Below are 18244 nucleotides of genomic sequence, written 5' to 3' on the forward strand. Positions count from 1 at the left end.
GAGCTCGTTAACAGTGTTGAATAAGCCTGGTCACCGCTGTTGCTAAAGCTGCAATAAAGATGTTGGAAGAGCCTGGTTGCCAGCATTGGATAAACCCAGTGGTGGCAGCATTAGTAACGTTGGATGATCCCGGCCGTTGGCATTGCTAACGCTGCATTTGAGATGTTGTATGAGCCTGGATGGCAGCATTAGATGAGTTCGGTTACCAAAATTGCTAACGCTTGAGCCCGACCGTTGGCATTGCTAACGCTTCATTAGAGATGTTGGAAGAGCTTGGTTTCCATCATTGGATAAACCCAGTGGTGGCAGCATTAGTAACGGTGGATGAGCCCGACCGTTGGAAGGGCCTGGATGGCAGCATTAGTAACATTAGATGAGCCCTGTTACCAGCATTGCTAACACTACATTAGAGATGTTGGAAGAGCCTGGATGGCAGCATTGAATAAACCCAGTGGTGGCAGCATTAGTAACATTGGATGAGCCCTGTTACCAGCATTGCTAACGCTACATTAGAGATGTTGGAAGCGCCTGGATGGCAGCATTAGTAACATTGGATGAGCCCTGTTACCAGTATTGTTAACGCTACATTAGAGATGTTGGAAGACCTGGATGGCAGCATTAGTAACATTGGATGAGCCCTGTTACCAGCATTGTTAACGCTACATAAGAGATGTTGGAAGAGCCTGGATGGCAGCATTAGTAACATTGGATGAGCCCTGTTACCAGCATTGTTAACGCTACATTAGAGATGTTGGAAGGGCCTGGATGGCAGCATTAGTAACATTAGATGAGCCCTGTTACCAGCATTGCTAACACTACATTAGAGATGTTGGAAGAGCCTGGATGGCAGCATTGAATAAACCCAGTGGTGGCATCATTAGTAACATTGGATGAGCCCTGTTACCAGCATTGCTAACGCTACATTAGAGATGTTGGAAGCGCCTGGATGGCAGCATTAGTAACATTGGATGAGCCCTGTTACCAGCATTGCTAACGCTACATTAGAGATGTTGGAAGCGCCTGGATGGCAGCATTAGTAACATTGGATGAGCCCTGTTACCAGCATTGTTAACGCTACATTAGAGATGTTGAAAGAGCTTGGTTTCCATCATTGGATAAACCCAGTGGTGGCAGCATTAGTAACGTTGGATGAGCCCAACCGTTGACATTGCTAACGCTTCATTAGAGATGTTGGAAGTGCCTGGTTTCCATCATTGGACAACCCCATTGGTGGCAGCATTAGTAACATTGGATGAGCCCGGCTGTTGGCATTGCTAACGCTTCATTAAAGATGTTGAAAGAGTCTGAATAGCAGCATTAGATGAGCCCTGTTATCAGCATTGCTAACGCTTCATTAGAGATGTTGGAAGAGCCAGGTTGCTAGCATTGGATAACCCCAGTGGTGGCAGCATTAGGAACATTGGATGAGCCCGGCTGTTGGCATTGCTAACGCTGCATTAGATGTTGAAAGAGCCTGGATCAATCTTGTGATGTGCAAACTACACGCCCACAAAATTAATCCAGATTACAAAAACATTCTATAAAACTTCTTTGGCTCTGTGTGTGTTGGTGGGCGTTCGTGCACGGAGTTCACTGTTTTAAGTCTTTTCACATTTCACATTTCTGTTTCGTTGCAGATTCAAATTAGCTTTGTAGCTCCAGTGCGAAATTAAGGACACCAAAACAGACCCCAAACATGTCACGGCTGATCATCTACTTAAGGGATGAGTGGAGAAGAGCGTCACACTGACGAGTTTAGATATGAGTCTCTCCAGCACGACTCATCCCCCTTCTCCCCTCCATGTTTTCCTCCTCCTGGAAAATCGTTGGAGCGAACATCCAGACCTTCACTAATTGTTGATGTTGTTATTTGGATGCACTTTGAATGTTCGAGACGGAAGCAGGATGTGACACGAATCACGCATGTACACACACACACACACACACACACACACACACACACACACACAGGCTAACACAGTGTCCTAAGGCCACATTTATACAAACACTCATTATTGTCTGGAACATCAGCCTGACTGTTTCTATCTTTGTCTCACGTATTTTTTTCTCTCATTTTCTCTCTCTGTCTCTCTCTCTCTCTCTCTCTCTCTTTTTCTTTATCTCCCTTATATTCTCGCGTTCTCTCTTTCTGTCTCTAAAACCATCTCTTGTTGTCTCAGTCGCTGTCTCTTACTGTCTCTTATGGTTGTCTCTCTGTTTGTGTCTCACCATCTCTCACTGGTTCTCTTTCTCATCTCTCACAGTCTGTTGGTCTGTGTCTGTCTCTCTTTTACTCTGTCTCTTACTGTCTCTATACTTGTCTCACGCTTTTTTCTGTCTCATTTTCTCTCTCTCTTGCTGTTTGTTGCTTTCTTTGGTGTCTCTCTCTCCTTCTGTTTCCCTCATATTCTTGCATTCTCTATTTCTGTCTCTAAAACACTCTTACTGTGTCTTGCTGTCTGTCTTTGGATGTCTCTCTGACTCTCTCTTGATGTCTGTCTTTCTCTGTTTGTGTCTCACTATCTCTCACTGGCTTTCTCTTTCTTGTCTCTTCTTGTCTCTCACAGTCTGTTTGACTGTCTCTGTATCTCTTTTACTCTCTGTCCCTTTGTGTCTCTTTTATTGTCTCGCTGTCTCTTACTGTCTGTGTCATTGTCTTCATCACTTTCTAGCTACCTCTTGCTGTCTCACTGTCTTTGATGCTGTCTTTCTTGCTGTCTCTCACCCTGTCTCTCTGTCTGTTTGTCTCACTACCTGATTGAGTGTCTCTTTGTTTTTCTCTTTCTCTCTCTGTCTTTCTTTTATTCTTGCATTCTCTTTTCTTTCTGTCTCAATCGCTGTCTCTTACTGTCTCTTGCTGTCTTTGGATATCTATCTGACTCCCTCTTGGTTTCTGTCATTCTCTGTTTGTATCTCCCACAGTCTCTCTGTTTCTCTTTCTTGTCTCTCACAGTCTGTTGGTCTGTCTCTGTCTCTCCTTTACTTTCTTTCTCTGTGTCTCTTTTATTGTCTCTCTCTGTCTCTTACTGTGTTTGTCATGGTCTCCATCACTCTATAGCTCTTGCTTTCTGTCACATCGTCTCTATATGTCTGTTTGTCTCACTATCTGATTAAGTGTCTCTTTCTATCTATCTCTCTCTCTCATATTCTGCCGTTCTTTCTTTCTGTCTCTAAAACCACCTTTTGTTGTCTCAGTCGCTTTCTCTTGCTGTCTGTGGATGTCTCTCTGACTCTCTCTTGATGTCTGTCTTTCTCTGTTTGTGTCTCACTATCTCTCACTGTCTTTCTCTTTCTTGTCTCTTGTCTGTTGGTCGGTCTCTGTCTCTCACTTTCTTGTTGCCTCTCTCTATCTGTAACTGTCTCTCTGTTTTGCTGTTATTGTCTCTTTTTCTCTCTTTATTTGTCTCTTTCTGTCTTATTTGTTTCTCACTTGCTCTCTTGTTTCTCTTGCTGTTTGTCTCTTTTGCTCTCTCTGTCTGCTAATTTGTTAGACCTAATATTTCAGCACTTATTTGCTACATTAGCCTTGTAACTTCAGCAAAAAATTAAACAATTAAACATCCTTCGCCAGTTGTGGCAGTTTGCATGTTCACCTCTCAGCACTGGGGTCTTGGGTTCAAGTCCCTATCTGGGTGGAGTTTCCTAGTTCTTACTGTGTCTGTGTGTTCCTCCAGTACCAGTTCCATCATAGTACAAGAACATGGTGATAAGGTTAATTGGATACTCTACATTTGTCCCCAAGTGCCAGATGCAGTTGTTTCTGGTTAAGAGTATGCTGTGCGTTATTGGCTGACACTTTAAACGGTGTATGTTAGTGATGAGTGTAGGGGATTCACATAATCTTAGACAGTAGTCTGAAGTATCACTTTAATGGAGCTCTGTCTGTGGATGTACAGCAGTCATTGTGGAACTGAGAGGCAGATGTCCTGCCTTGCCCCGTCGAGTCAGTGCTGGAGGGCCTAGTTTGTGGAGTGTGTGGCGGGCAGGAAGCCTCAGATTGCGCTGGACTGCGGAGGACGTGAGTGTGTGTGACAGGCGTGACGTTCCATATCTCACATTACAGCCGCGAGCCAGCGAGACGATGGCGTTCCTTAAACAGCCACACTGTTTACAGCAGGAAGGAGGCTTTCACTGGAGATTTGGACCAGAAAGCCTGATGGTGTTTGTGTTGGTGTGTGTGTGTGTTTGTGTGTGAGATAGAGATGGAGGACAATTTGTACAATTGTCCACAATAGTGTGCCTTTAACAAGCATTTGTGGGTCCTTATTTGAACTGTGGTTACGTATTATCTTATTTATGAGTGTGTGTGTGTGTGTGTTTGTTTGTGTTTCTCTCTAGCCTCTAGTCTTCTTTAGGGATGTACGCTCCATCACACACAGTCTTTCTTAGAATTTTGGTAAAAAGGCCACATTGCTGTAGGAATGTGTGTGTGTGCTTTTGTGTGTGTCTGTCCTCATCAGTTCAGTGCTATAGCTAGGTTGGAGTGTGTGTGTGTGTCTATGTCCATGCTTTTGCTCTGGGGGGCTCTATTATTAAGGGCAGTGTTGTTCTGGTCAGTGGCTGAAATTGAAGGCAGAGTTATTGGTGCACTTAAACCGAGTGGACCGCTTTCAGATCGCTACACTAAAAGCAGCCCCGGGGGTCTTGGGTGGGCACTGCTGAATCCAGCCACATGAATCAAATCGTGAACACAGGCTCACGAATCGCAACGTGACTCCAGACTCACGAAAAGATTCATAAACCCAGCTTTATCAATCAAATTGTGTTTCCAAACTCCAAAACGCATGAATTGAATCGTTAATTCAGCTTAATCAATTGAGATGTGATATCAGATTCATTAACTGAATCAAGACGCCAGACTTATGAATCGATTCATGACTTTAGACTCATAAACTGAATCGTTAACTCAGCCTCATTAATCGAATAGTGAACCCAGTTTTTTCAACCAAATTGTTACTCCAGATTCATGAATCTTACAGTTCACCCAGAATCATGAATCGATTCGTTAACCTAGACTCATGATTCCAATTGTGATTCCAAACTCATAAATCGAATCATTAATCCAGACTCATGAATCAAATTGAGACTTAAGAATCGAATCATGAACCAGGCTTTAATAATCAAATTGTGGCTACAGTCTCATGATTCGAATCGTGACTCCAGAATTATAATTCAAAACATTACTCCAGAATCATGAATCGAATCATGACTCCAGAATCATGAATCGAATCATGACTCCAGAATCGAATCGTGAACCAGGCTTTATCAATCAAAGCGTGTCTCCAGACTCAAGAATTGAATCGTGAACCAGGCTTTATCAATCAAATTGTGACTCCAGATTCATGAACTGTATAGGTAACCCAGACTCATGAATTGAATCGTGACTTCAGACTGATTAATCGAATCGTGACTCCAGACTTATGAATCGAATCATGACTCCAGGTGCATCAATCGAATCGTGACTCCAGACTTGTGAATTGAATCATGACTCCAGGTGCATCAATCGAATCGTGACTCCAGACTTGTGAATTGAATCATGACTCCAGGTGCATCAATCGAATCGTGACTCCAGACTCATGAACTGAATAGCTAACCCAGCCTAATCAATCAATTGTCACATCAGATTCATGAATTAAATGGTGAATCCAGCCTAAATCATGAATTTCGCCTTGTGAATTGAATCGTGAACCCTGCCTCATTCATTAATATGGGAACTAAATGGAATTATTTTTAATGAATGATAACTGTGATGAAATCACAATATCCTGAATTAGATTATGAACCAAGTATCATTAATCAAATCATAAACCCAGCATCATTAGTCAAATCGTGATCCTAGTATCACACGTCTTATCAAATTAAATCATGAAGAAGTATTACCAGAATTATGATTTGAATCAGAAACTTGTGAAATAATAATAATAAACCCAATAATATAAACAGAGTATCATTATTTAGATTAAATTTTGAGCCCAGCCTAATTATTAAAATTGTGAGCCTAACATCATAACTGAATATCGTGGATTGAACTATGAACTCAGTATTGATAAAAGTTGTATTGATCACTTTTTTTTATTTTGTCTGCAGTCTAAATTCCCCGCTTTTCTATAGTGTTGTTTTTTTTTTTCCTGGAAGAGCTCAGTGCAGGTCACGTTCTCTTCCTGTCAGAGCTTTTCCTCACTCGTGTGTGTCAGGTGCTCTGATTACAGTGTACTCCTCAAACCTGCAGATAAGCTGCATGCTCTACACTAGGTTCGTCTCTGAATCTTTTTTTTTTACATAGAATATATTTGTATTTTTGTGTTGTTTGTATTGTACAGTATGCAGGGTATATATGTGTTGCATTTTTTCATTGTAGAATATACAAGGTTTCTAAGATCTACTTTATATTTAAGTATGCGAGATATGCAGGGTGTATTGTAGAATATACAGAAATAATTTGAAATGATATAATACACAGAGTGTAATTGTGATATAGAATTATACTGTATATAATGCTGGATGTATGTGATGGAGTGTGCACTGTGTGTTTGAATTATAGAATTTTGAAGGTAGTTAATAATTGATCAGATCCAGTGTGTTGTATTATTAGGGTTTAGACTTTGATCAGGTAGCGCTGCAGTAGTCTGTAGCACACTCCTCTTTTTTAACCATTCGATGACACAGTCTTCAGCAGCATTTCAGATTGCTAATAATCATAATATAATATTAATATTCAGTGTTTTTTACATTTCCTTTGACTTTTATTTAATTGCAGAAAGTAGGAGCCCACGATATTTGATGTTTGTTCGATTTCATTTAATTAGATTGTAGTTCCTGCAGAAACTGCAATTGTGATTGCAGTGCTTGTTCATGGCTGGTTGCTATTGTGTTGCTAGGTGGTTGCTAAGGTGTTGCTACAGTGTCTGTGGTGGTTGCTTTGTGGTTGCTAGGTGGTCACTAAGGTGCTGCTAGATGGTTGCTAAGGTATCTGTGGTGGTTGCTATAGTGTTGCTACAGTGTCTGTGGTGGTTGCTTTGTGGTTGCTTTGTGGTTGCTAGGTGGTCACTAAGGTGCTGCTAGATGGTTGCTAAGGTATCTGTGGTGGTTGCTATAGTGTTGTTAAGTGGTTGCTAGGTGGTTGCTAAGACGTTGCTACGCGGTTGCTGAGGTGTTGCTATGGTGTCTGTGGTGGTTGCTAAGGTGTTGCTATGGTATCCGTGGGGGTTGCTATGTTGTTTGTAGATGGTTGCTAAGGTATCTCTGTAGTGGTTGCTATAGTGTTGCTAGGCGGTTTCTGAGGTGTTGCTATGGTGTTTGTGGTGGTTGCTATGGTGTTGCTAAGTGGTCGCTAAGATGCTGTTGGTGGTTGGTAAGGTGTTTTGCTTTGGTATCTGTGGTGTTTGCTGTGGTGTTGTTAGGTGCTATTGGTGCGTTGCTATGGTAATGTATTTGCATAAAAAGATCATCAAAAACATTATGATAGGGCGCCGACTTGCCAAGTGGTCCAGCAGTCTAAAGCGCTGCCACTATGGCCGTGAGGTTGCTGGTTCGAATCCCAGTCATGCATCTTGCCATCAGCTGCCAGAGCCCTGAGAGAGCACAATTGGACTTGCTCTCTCGGGATGGGTAGATGGTGCTTTTTCCCCTCATCACTCCTAGGGTGATGTCGATCAGCACGAGGCATCTGTGAGCCGATGTATTTTATAATTTTTCCATACTGATCTGTGTTTGTACAATAGAAAAAAACAGGTCCACAGTTCATCTAAACCAGGGGTCACCAATCCAGTCCAGAAAGGGCCGCTGTGGTTGCGGGTTTTCATTCCAACCAGGCACGGGCACACCCTCTATGGGTGGCCACCTGTTTGGGGACTGAGACTGAGGCTGATTGAACAGGTGGAATCAGGTGTGCCACAGCTTTGTTGTAATGAAAGCCTGCACCCACACCGGCCCAATGTGGACAAGATTGGTGACCCCTGATCTAAACCATAACTGAGCAGACCGGCTGACTGCAGCCTGACTCCTCGGTGTGGGTGGGAAGTTTCAAACTGCCATTTCATGCTGATCTGAGAGCAGTTTCACTCTTTAGTGATGCATAAAACTCGCGTGGTGGAGCTGCATCCCTCAGATAGCTGCACACAGTGCTGCGAGTTGCATAATGCCGGTTATGTAATTGTTTTTTATGTTGTTGTTGTTGTTGTTTTTTAGTGCTGTTAGGTGTAAGTAGCATACACTATACATGATTGGGTTGTCTGGACCCGCAGCCATTCCGAACCGGAGCAGATGTGTTCCTTTGGGGGGGAAGAGACTAAAGATGGTTTCAGAATGCCGGTCTGTCGTTTTGTGTTTTTTTTTTTGTGGGAATTGCGTAATTGCACAATGGTGTCCCAAAATAATGCTCAGGAGATGCTCAGAAAGAACCAAATAATGTACAGTTTCTTAGCTTTTACATGCCGTTTAAGTGCTGAAACCTGCTTCAGACACTCACTGTGTGTGGAATTAATACAGAAATGACAAATAATCTATATAGTCTATAGTCAATAGTCTAAATGAACTACTAGTGCATCTCAGAAATCAAAATATAAATGAAAAGTTATTTTATTTCAGTAATTCAGTTCAAAATGTGAAACTCACATATATTATATAGATGTATTAAACACAGAGTGATCTGATTTTAAATGTTTAAACTTGTATGGAGATGCGAAAGATTTCATTTTCCAGCAGGATTTGGCACACTGCCAAAAGTACCAATTGCTCTTAAATAACATTCTAATTTTCTGAGACACTGATTGTTGGGTTTTCATTGTCTGAAAGCCATAATCATCAACAATAAAAGAAATAAACGCTGACAGGAAGTATCTTTGAATTTAATCATTGCTGTTTGTTAAACTGCACACAAGGGCAGATACACCACCACCACCACCATGTTTAACAGTTTTTAACAGTTCATAAAAGAATATGTACCATTAATATTAATATATCTGCTTAACCTGCCTGCCTCATACATATAGAAAAAGTTTCAGATTATATTATTATTCAAGCACATTTTTAAATTAATATTAAGTTATTTATTTATTTATTATAAGTTTTTAACACTTCTATTTTGTATCTGTATATTTGATACGGTAGCAATTAATTTAAAAAAATATTGCTTAAAAATGGTGGGTACCTTATATAATAGGTAAAAATCACCTTTTAAAATATTACCCAAGTAATTGCAATTTCTTCACCACTTCAGTTTCTGAATCTGTTCCTCTGATTTTGCTATTTATAGGTTTATGTTTAAGTAAAATAAACATTGTTGTTTTATTCTATAAACTACAGACAACATTTCTCCCAAATTCCAAATAAAAATATTGTCATGTTAGACCATTTATTTGCAGAAAATAGCCATGGGGAAATGGCTGAAATAAAAAAAAAAAAGACGCAGAGCTTTCAGACCTTAAATAATGCAAAGAAAACAAGTTCATATTCATAAAGTTTTAAGAGTTCAGAAATCAATATTTAATGTAATAACCCTGGTTTTTAATCACAGTTTTCATGCATCTTGGCATCATGTTCTCCTTCACCAGTCTTACACACTGCTTTTGGATAACTTTATGCCTTTACTCCTGGTGCAAAAATTCAAGCAGTTCAGTTTGGTTTGATGGTTTGTGATCATCTTCCTCTTGATTATATTCCAGAGGTTTTCAATTTGGTAAAATCAAAGAAACTCATAATTTTTAAGTGCTCTCTTATATATTTTTATATATATATATTTTTTTATGTTCTTCAGGGACCTGCTGTTCAATCAGATCTACAGCAGGCTGGTGGAGAACTCGGTGGCTAAGGGTGTGTTTCTGGAGAGTCTGGAGCCGTACATTCTGAGCGAGCGGATTGGCTGCCTGACCGCGCCCGTCATGAGGGACCTGCTCAGCTACTTCCAGGAGAACGGCATGATGGAGAGCGTGGAGGGCTGCCTGGTGCACATGGACATCACTAACCTGGATATACAGCAGGTGTGTGTGTGTGTGTGCTGTGCTTCATTGGGACTTGCTGAAGTGTGTATATTACCATGTTGTGTGTGTGAATGAAGCAGTGTAATCAAGCGAACCAGATTGTACTGTATAATCAGCACCTGCAGCTCCTTATCTGTATTGTCACTTGTGGATTGAAAAAAGCAGAGCTGCACGAGCGTAATGGTAACAATGGTAATCTGCATTTAGTTTAGTTAGGAACAGCAGAAGCAGCAAAGAGAGTCCGTGTTCTGACAGTATTTTAAAAGGGACATATTATGCAAAACGCTTTTTTTGTTCTATTTCCGTTTGGATCTCAACTGCCCCTATAATAAACACCAAAAAAATCCACACATCTAATTCCTGTGAATCAACTGAAAGAGTTTAAAAGTGTCAGGAATCATATATCTGCTTCTATTAGCCGTTTGAATGCTTATTGTAAAGACACAATAAGGAAACGTGCATAAAATCACACTGGAACCACCCCTTACCAATTAACTCCCACCCAAGCCCCACCCACTAGATCGGATAAAGAAATGGCATTTTTATTTTGGTAATTTTGGTAAAGAACCTCAAACAGTACACAGCAGTATTAGCTAGCAGACTTTGTCTGAAGGAGGGATCTGTACTAACTGTCTGTGGCTGAGTTTTTTTTTCCTTTAGATTTCTATCTATTTTCTCCATAATTTACATGATTAATTACCCAACTCCCCCTATCACTAGTAATGCCCCAACACCAGGAGGGTAAAGACCAGCACATGCCTCCTCCGATACATGTGAAGTCAGCCACTGTCTCTTTTCAAAGTGCTGCTGATGTAGCATCACAGCGCACTCGCAGAAAAAGTGCAGTGACTCGGTTCCTTATGCTGATCAACATCACCCTTTTGAGTGATGAGGAGAAAGAGCGCCATCTACCCACCCAGAGAGAGAGAGAGCAAGACCAATTGTGCTCTCTCAGGGCTTCAATGGCTAGTCGATGGCAAGCTGCATGACCAGGATTCATACCAGCAATCTCCCGATAATAGTGGCGGCGCTGTAGACCACTGGATCACTCGAAGCCTAAATAATGAGTTTTAAAATAAAGTGCTTCTATCGCAGTTAAGCATCAATGGGGTGTGGCCAGCAACAGCTTATTTGCATAAAAGTGACGGAGCCCTTAAGCGGCTCATTCTGAAAGGGACTGAAACTGGTAAGACTTTTGTACAAAGAATTTTTTTAAATGTTTTGTATAGATCATAGACCCATTCTGACTTGTATAAAAAGAGGTATGCTACCTCACCTTTAAATCATTTGAGTTTCACAAGATTTCTTAACATTAAAATACTTTTTTAAAGCATCATTTTATATTATATTACCCTAAAATAGCAGCTTCAGATACATGCTAAAGCTCCACTCACTGTAACAGAGGGAATACTGTTAAGTGCACAATGTAACTTTGGTGAAGCCATATTTGTATACCGGTATTTATAATATCACCTTACAAACACAGATAAATATGTGTGTGTGTGTGTGTGTGTGTGTGTGTGTGTGTGTGTGTGTAGGTGGTGCAAATGTGTTGGGATAACCAGCTCTATGATGCCATGATCTACGTCTTCAACAGCGGCATGAACGACTACATCAGCCCTATGGAGGTAATACACACACACATACACTCTCACACACACATAAAGTATTTGCTCGCTTATTTAATTCATTGAACTCAGGTGTATCTGAATCACTTCCGTGTCTACAGGTATATGAGTAAAAGCAGCAGCTAGGCATGCTGGGACTGCTTCTACAAACATTAGTGAAGGAATGGGTCTCTCTCAGGAGCTCAGTGAACTCCAGCACTTGTGCAACAGGTCCAGTCGTGAAATTTCCTCACTACTCGCTACTAAATATTCCACAGCCAACTGTCAGTGATATTATAACACAGTGGAAGAGACTGTGCTCTGTCATTGTGAAATAACGGAGTGGGTTCAGCTCCTGCTGAAGAGCATAGTGCACAGAGAAACCAACTTTTGGTTAGCGGTTAGCGGTTAGGCGCTAATGCCACCTAATAGAGCTACACTGAGAAACCCTATTTGTGCCTGTAAGCTAGGGTAATATTAGCTAGTGGTTCGTCCCAAGTAGCTTGTTTTAACACGCTAAACGCGCAGGCTACAGTGCAATATATTCACCTCTGAACAGCAAAAGTGCTAGCACTGTGGTTAGCGGCTAATGCTAATGCTGCTTCAGCAGTGCTAGTCGGGGTTAGCAAGACTTGTTGATTACAGCTCTATTGCTCAGAAACAGCAGAAACAGCAGAATCTGGAATATTCTGATATTAATGAGTATTTATCGAGTAATGCGTAGTTTATTTTTACTCATTAGCGAGTATTAATGAGTATTTTTTTTTTTTTTTTACGCTTGTGGGACTTGTAACAGTCAGTTCACTGCTTTAACGTGTCTGTATGTGTATGTGATTCCCAGCAGCATCAATCATACCTTTTCTGATGCATCCCTGCACTATTTATAATAATTTAATTGCCCAAAACCATTGAAAGAAACCCTCCTCAACTGATTGGCTCTTTTTTCATTGAATCTGTAAACAGACGCCATGCTGAGCGTTACTGTAACTCACAACTACCGTATTTTTCACGCTCTAAGGTGCACTTAAAATCCTTTATCCTTTAACAATGAACAGTGCACCTTATGTATGAATTTTATCAGTCAGGTATTAACGAGCAGTAAAGCCACTCCACTGAAGCATAGCATTATACAGGAGTTTCAGTTTAGTTCTCAAGAACCGGGGCTGGAGTAGCATTAGCATTAGCATTAGCTGCTAACCGTTTTTTCCCCATTCAGAGGTAAGTATTATCAGCCTGTAGCCTGATTCTAATCGTGGCTAGCACTACTGGAGCAGCATTAGCATTACCAGCTAACCTTGCTAAGCGCTAGCTCTTTCACCTTTCATAGATAAGTATATTGGACTGTAGCTAATGCTAATGCTCCATCCTTTGTTCTGGAGGAATTCAGGAATCTAAGCTTACTGTAAATAAATGGAAGTGCTTTATTCACCAAAATAAAGAGTTTTCAGGAGAGAAATCTGTGTAGATGAACATCCAGAACTCATTTGACTTTAAAAGAAAGTGTTTGTTTTTTTTATTACAGTTTTGTTTATTTAGCTTAGCTTTACTTAACTTAGTTAGCTACCCCCCACTGCCACCACCCAGCGGCGAGACCTGCTGAATTAGACGTTCCTTATAGTTACTCTTAAAATGCGCCTAAATGCGAGCACACACACACACACACACACACACACACACACACACACACACACACACACACACACACACACACACACACACACACACACACAGATATCCATTGTACCCCATCATACAGTTCAATACCAAACTCCATCAAGGGCACAGCCTAAAGACTGGGCAGATCAAATTTGCTAGCTCACCTGCATCAAAGTTTCTGCAAGGAAACATCTGTGGGTGTGTGTGTGTGTGTGTGTGTGTGTGTGTGTGTGTGTGCGCAACATTTTGGCCAGGACACAAATTACTCTCCCACATCAATTCTCTTTCATCTAGAGGTTCAGAGGAGCTCACCCAACCCCAGCGCTTTCATCTTCCTCGCGGACTAATAGCGGATTCACCACGCACATACATCCCCCCCACCCCCACCCCACACACACACCACCGCACACACACACACACCCCCGCACACACACACACACTTTTAAAGGGGAATTCCACAGATTTTCCCACGATTCTGCATAATTCAGTCATTAAGATGTAAACAGAGTCACTCGGGGTGGGTTTGGAGGAACATATTAATTGGCATTTCCAGGCTTCCTGATGTTCACAGTGGAAGGTTATTCCAGGAAACGGGCGCTGTACGTGTCTGAAACAGTTGGAGAGATGCATAAAGCAAAAAAAAAAAAAAAAAACAACTTAAAGTTATTACCACACTACCTTTATAAAGGGGTTTATTATAAATGCTTTACAATTATTTTATTAATGGTTACTAATTAGGTTGTAAATGCCATAAAAATATTAATAATCAGTTATAACACATCTGTAGAAAGGGCAACTGTCACACCTTAGCCTTTGTCTGTCCTTAGAGGTGTTTTTCCCTCTTTTGGTTTTCTGTGCTCCTGACCTGTCTTGTGTCCCCAGCCATGTGTTTTTTTGAGCACATGGCATTGTTTTGTTATTGTCCTGTCTCCGCCCTGGCCCCGCCCTAGCCCTGCCCTAGTCATTAGTGTTATCACATTGTGTCTTGTTTGTAACCCCGCCCCCTCGTTACCGGTCCTCACCCTCCTTGTGTATAAATAGCCCAGTGTATGTCGAGTATTTTGTATCCATGTGCTCTGTATGTATGTTTAATGGTTTTGTAGTTTGCATTCCTTGAATCTCTGTTTCTTCACTTCAGGTCTGTTTTGTTATCTTAGTAAGTGTTCCTAGTTTGTTCATTTTGTATTCTTAGTGTTTTCTAGTTATTCTATGTTAAGAGTTATGTTTTTAAGTTTCATGTTTCCTTAGTTTCTCTTAGTCTTTCTTAAATAGATATATTCTAGTCTTGTTTATGTGCGTTTTTGCGCTACCCGTGTTTTGTTTTCTGTTTTGTTTTTATTTATCTTGTTATTAAATTTATACATTTATATCTTCACTTACGTCCATCCCTCCTCATTCGTGAGAGCAACAACAAAATAGATGGCTGTGGGTTCACTATTTGACAAACGACAGGTCACTGTTGCCCTTTCTACGCATCCTATCACGGTACCACAGTGCTGGAGTTCACTGACCTCCTGAGAGCCTAAGACCCATTCTTTCACTATTGTTTATAGAAGCCGCCTGGAATTAAAACATCTTTCTCTTTTTTCTGGATTCAGAAACTCTTCCAAGTGATCGGTCCTCCTCTGCGTGAAGGAAAGCCTCTCACAGGTACAGATAAACTACAGCTCCCATGATTCTCAGCAACAGTGCTGGCCTATAGACCACTGAACAAGTCGTGCGACATTCTGTAGTCCTCGTACGGCTTCCGCGTCTAATTGTTTTTTCCCTATGAGAAAAATGAATAGAAATGAATTTCAAAAACCCGCCTCTGTCACATTCTGTGGTAAATAACTAATGTTCAGACCCCTGTACGTTTTATTCTGTGTACATTTTACTCCTGAACATCACTGGATCCTCTGAATTCCGAGATTGTTTAAGAGTCGTAATGAGAAAAATGCTAACTTTAAGCTAATGCTACAGCACTAGAGTGAATTGACCTCCCAACTTCAGATTCAGAGATCAGCTGAGGACTCTTTTTTTTGGCGCAACACCAGCGAAAACTCCGGCCATAAGTTAGGAGCATTTTACACACAGCTGATCCAACTAATGAACTAACTGCGCTTACTGAGGAGAGCTGAGAGTGTTACAGCATAAAATCACTAAAACAGGTCAGTGATACTCCAGAACCAGCTGTAACACGTTTTAACAATTACCCTCTTTATTATGCAGTGAAATAAATGGGTGTTTCTGGTTGGTCGCCTCAGTGAGGGCAGGTAGTTAGTTGATTAGTTGATTAGTTAGTTGTTGGTTGATTATTTGGGTCAGGTGTTGTAATTAGTATAAACTAAAGACCGTAATTAAATACTAAACCCTTCGGGGAAGCGCTGCTGAACTGAGAGACACTTTCTCTTATTATCTGCCTTTTAAAGCTCTAACACAGACTTCACTGCTCAACATCACACTGCTCAACATTACTGAAAGAGTTTTCACCTGTTTAAATGCTTTAATGATCCTCTGTGAAGAAGAATAATAATCCAAAACGCTTTCTGATGGGAGTTCACTGGTGTTGTGCAGAATCCAGTCCGGGGTCAATTCCAGCCGCTGTGCTGTGATGTCAGTTAAGCATTAGCTTAAAGTTAGCATTTTTCTTACTTTTAATAATTAATTACTCCCCTTAAACAATCTCAAAATTCAGAGGATCCAGTGATATTTAGGAGGTAAATGTACACAGAATAAAATGAACAGGGTTCTGAACAGATTTATGTACCACAGAATGTGACAGAGGCCAGTTTTTGAAAAAAGCCCATTCAAATTCCCTATTCACTTAAACCGCTTAGACACGGAACCCCAAAGGAGCCCCAAATATGGGCATAAACAACATGGCGCCGACTACAAAATGACTACACGACTTCAGTGGTCTATAGTGATAGAGTGGATATTGGAAGTCCCAAATTCCAGCACTATTTAGCATTTTTAATGTGTATATTACGATATAACATAGTATAACTAACATGATAATAAATGGTTTAACAGGTACTGACTATAGATGTTATCTTCCTGCAGATGAGCAGGTGGTCATGGGAAACAAGCTTCTTGTCTACATTAGGTAAGAAAAATAAAAGAAATCTGCAATATAATCAAAATACATTTATATTTGTCACCACAAACACATTTTTCATATTTTTGCATATTTCTGTCTGTTAGCTGCTGTCTGGCTGGACGAGCTTATCCTCTAGGAGACATTCCAGAAGACCTGGTTCCTCAAGTCAAAAATCAGGTGTGTATGTACTGTATATTATGTGGACATCTATTCACCCAGAGAGAGAAATGCCAGTTGTTCTCTCTCGAGGCTCCGGCAGCTGCATCATGTCAAGCTGCATGATCGGGATTCAAACCAGCAATCTCCTGATCATAGTGGCAGGGTTTAGACTGCTGGACCATTGGATCAAAATTGGATCAGAATTAGTTGTATAATCTTAACTCCACCTGATGCTAAATTCTCCAATTCATTCCAGTAATTCTGGATGGAGCACCACTATCATTTCAGAGAACACAGTTCTTCCACGGCTCCACAGTGTTCCTCAATGCTGGGACCCCTCTATGTAGCTCATGCCTGCCATTAAGGTTAAAATAGCCAAATTTCAACATTTATTAGAAGGGTTAAAAGAAAAATTCAGAAAAATGAGAGTTGATCAGGAAAAACATTGTGTCTACGTCAACCTGTGAATTATTAGTATTCATGGCCCCGCCCACCTCGGCTCGCGACCGCCCACAGACAGAGCTGAAGCCAGCCAGCGACACATCTCGCCAGATAAGTACTAACAGCGCTAGGAACAGCATGGCAGTTAGATCCTGTGTTATTTGTGCGAATAACATCACATCAGTGTTATATGCTTTACCCAGTAATTCAGAGTTCCTTAGGAACTAAAAAATTGTTAGAATTTGTCTATTACAATTGAGATAGGCAGGTTTATTTTTAAAACAGTTCTGTTTACACTAGTTAAAAGTAAAAGGGTGGATTTTTTATTTTTTGGACCTGGAATACCCACCTCTGTGTGTGTGTAAGTAACTATAGGTTTAAATAGGATCTCCAGTGGATTTTGCTTTTTACAGAGACTCCAAGACTAGGTCAGTATAGGCTGAACTGCACTTAGCAAGACAGTTTATTACACACGTTGTAAAGTAACATAAGACATTGCAAATACTGTTATTAGTGTAAAAATGTCTTTTATTATAAAACGTTTCTAACTGTTGTTCATCACGCTTCCTCTTGGTGTAGCAGTGCTGTTAGCCAATCAGAGTTGACATGTTTGCATGTATATTTCACCCCGCTCCACTCCTTCACTGGACTAAAGCAGTGTTATACCGGATCACCGGAGCACTTTTTTTCAGCTCAAATGGCATTCATTCATACTAGTGACCACAACTAGACATTTTAAAAGGAATGAAAAAAAAAAAACGATGAAATAAGACCTTTAAAAGTATATATATCTGTGTGTTTATGTTGTAAACATTTACTTGGCTCATTGAGTAAGTCTAGCTGCATAGTAATGATCATAATTACATTCCTGTCTCACACACACACACACACACACACACACACACACACACACACACACACACACACACACGGTCAATGCTGTAACAAAATTAAAAAACATGAACGGAGTTAGTGGGGCTGCTGTGCCCTGTGGAGGCACAACAGTAGAGTGTGTGTGTGTGTGTGTGTGTTTAATATTCTCTCCGCCTTGCTCTCAGTAGGGGGTTGTTGGGGAAGGGGGTTCTCTGTGTTGTATCTCTTTAAAAGTCTAAAGCCCAGACATGTATAAACACACACACACACTCTGTTTACACTTAAAAGCAGTGGAGTGAAAGGCACGTCATGGGAACTCTACGGGAATACTACATAGGGATTCTGTAGGGATACTGTGGGAATTTTGTGGGACTTGGCTGCTCACTCTGTGTGAGGTCTTGAGTCCTCTATGGGTATATTGTGGGAATTCTGGGAAATGTGTCTTATAC

General features: G+C 40.8%; 2 protein-coding genes across 4 annotated transcripts in view; both read left to right on the forward strand.

Moving 5' to 3' along the window:
* The window catches only part of pcca (propionyl-CoA carboxylase subunit alpha), a 238898-nt gene that overhangs the window by 210780 nt on the left and 9874 nt on the right, over positions 1–18244 (forward strand). The window lies entirely within an intron of this gene.
* vps8 (VPS8 subunit of CORVET complex) overlaps positions 1–18244 on the forward strand; it is a 158313-nt gene that overhangs the window by 41541 nt on the left and 98528 nt on the right. For 2 of the 3 annotated variants that reach the window (XR_007428212.1, XM_049470132.1), the window contains exons 21-25: positions 9755–9977; positions 11516–11605; positions 14839–14890; positions 16256–16328; positions 16427–16499. Coding sequence is in view for 2 of the 3 variants with exons in the window: in XM_049470132.1 (XP_049326089.1) it covers positions 9755–9977; positions 11516–11605; positions 14839–14890; positions 16256–16328; positions 16427–16499 (511 nt within the window). In the remaining variant the exon portion in view is untranslated. The remainder of the gene's footprint in view (positions 1–9754; positions 9978–11515; positions 11606–14838; positions 14891–16255; positions 16329–16426; positions 16500–18244) is intronic. The other variant, XM_049470133.1, reaches the window with a different exon arrangement.

This window comes from Astyanax mexicanus, chromosome 21 (assembly GCF_023375975.1).
Source record: "Astyanax mexicanus isolate ESR-SI-001 chromosome 21, AstMex3_surface, whole genome shotgun sequence".
Classification (NCBI taxonomy): Eukaryota; Metazoa; Chordata; class Actinopteri; order Characiformes; family Acestrorhamphidae; genus Astyanax; species Astyanax mexicanus.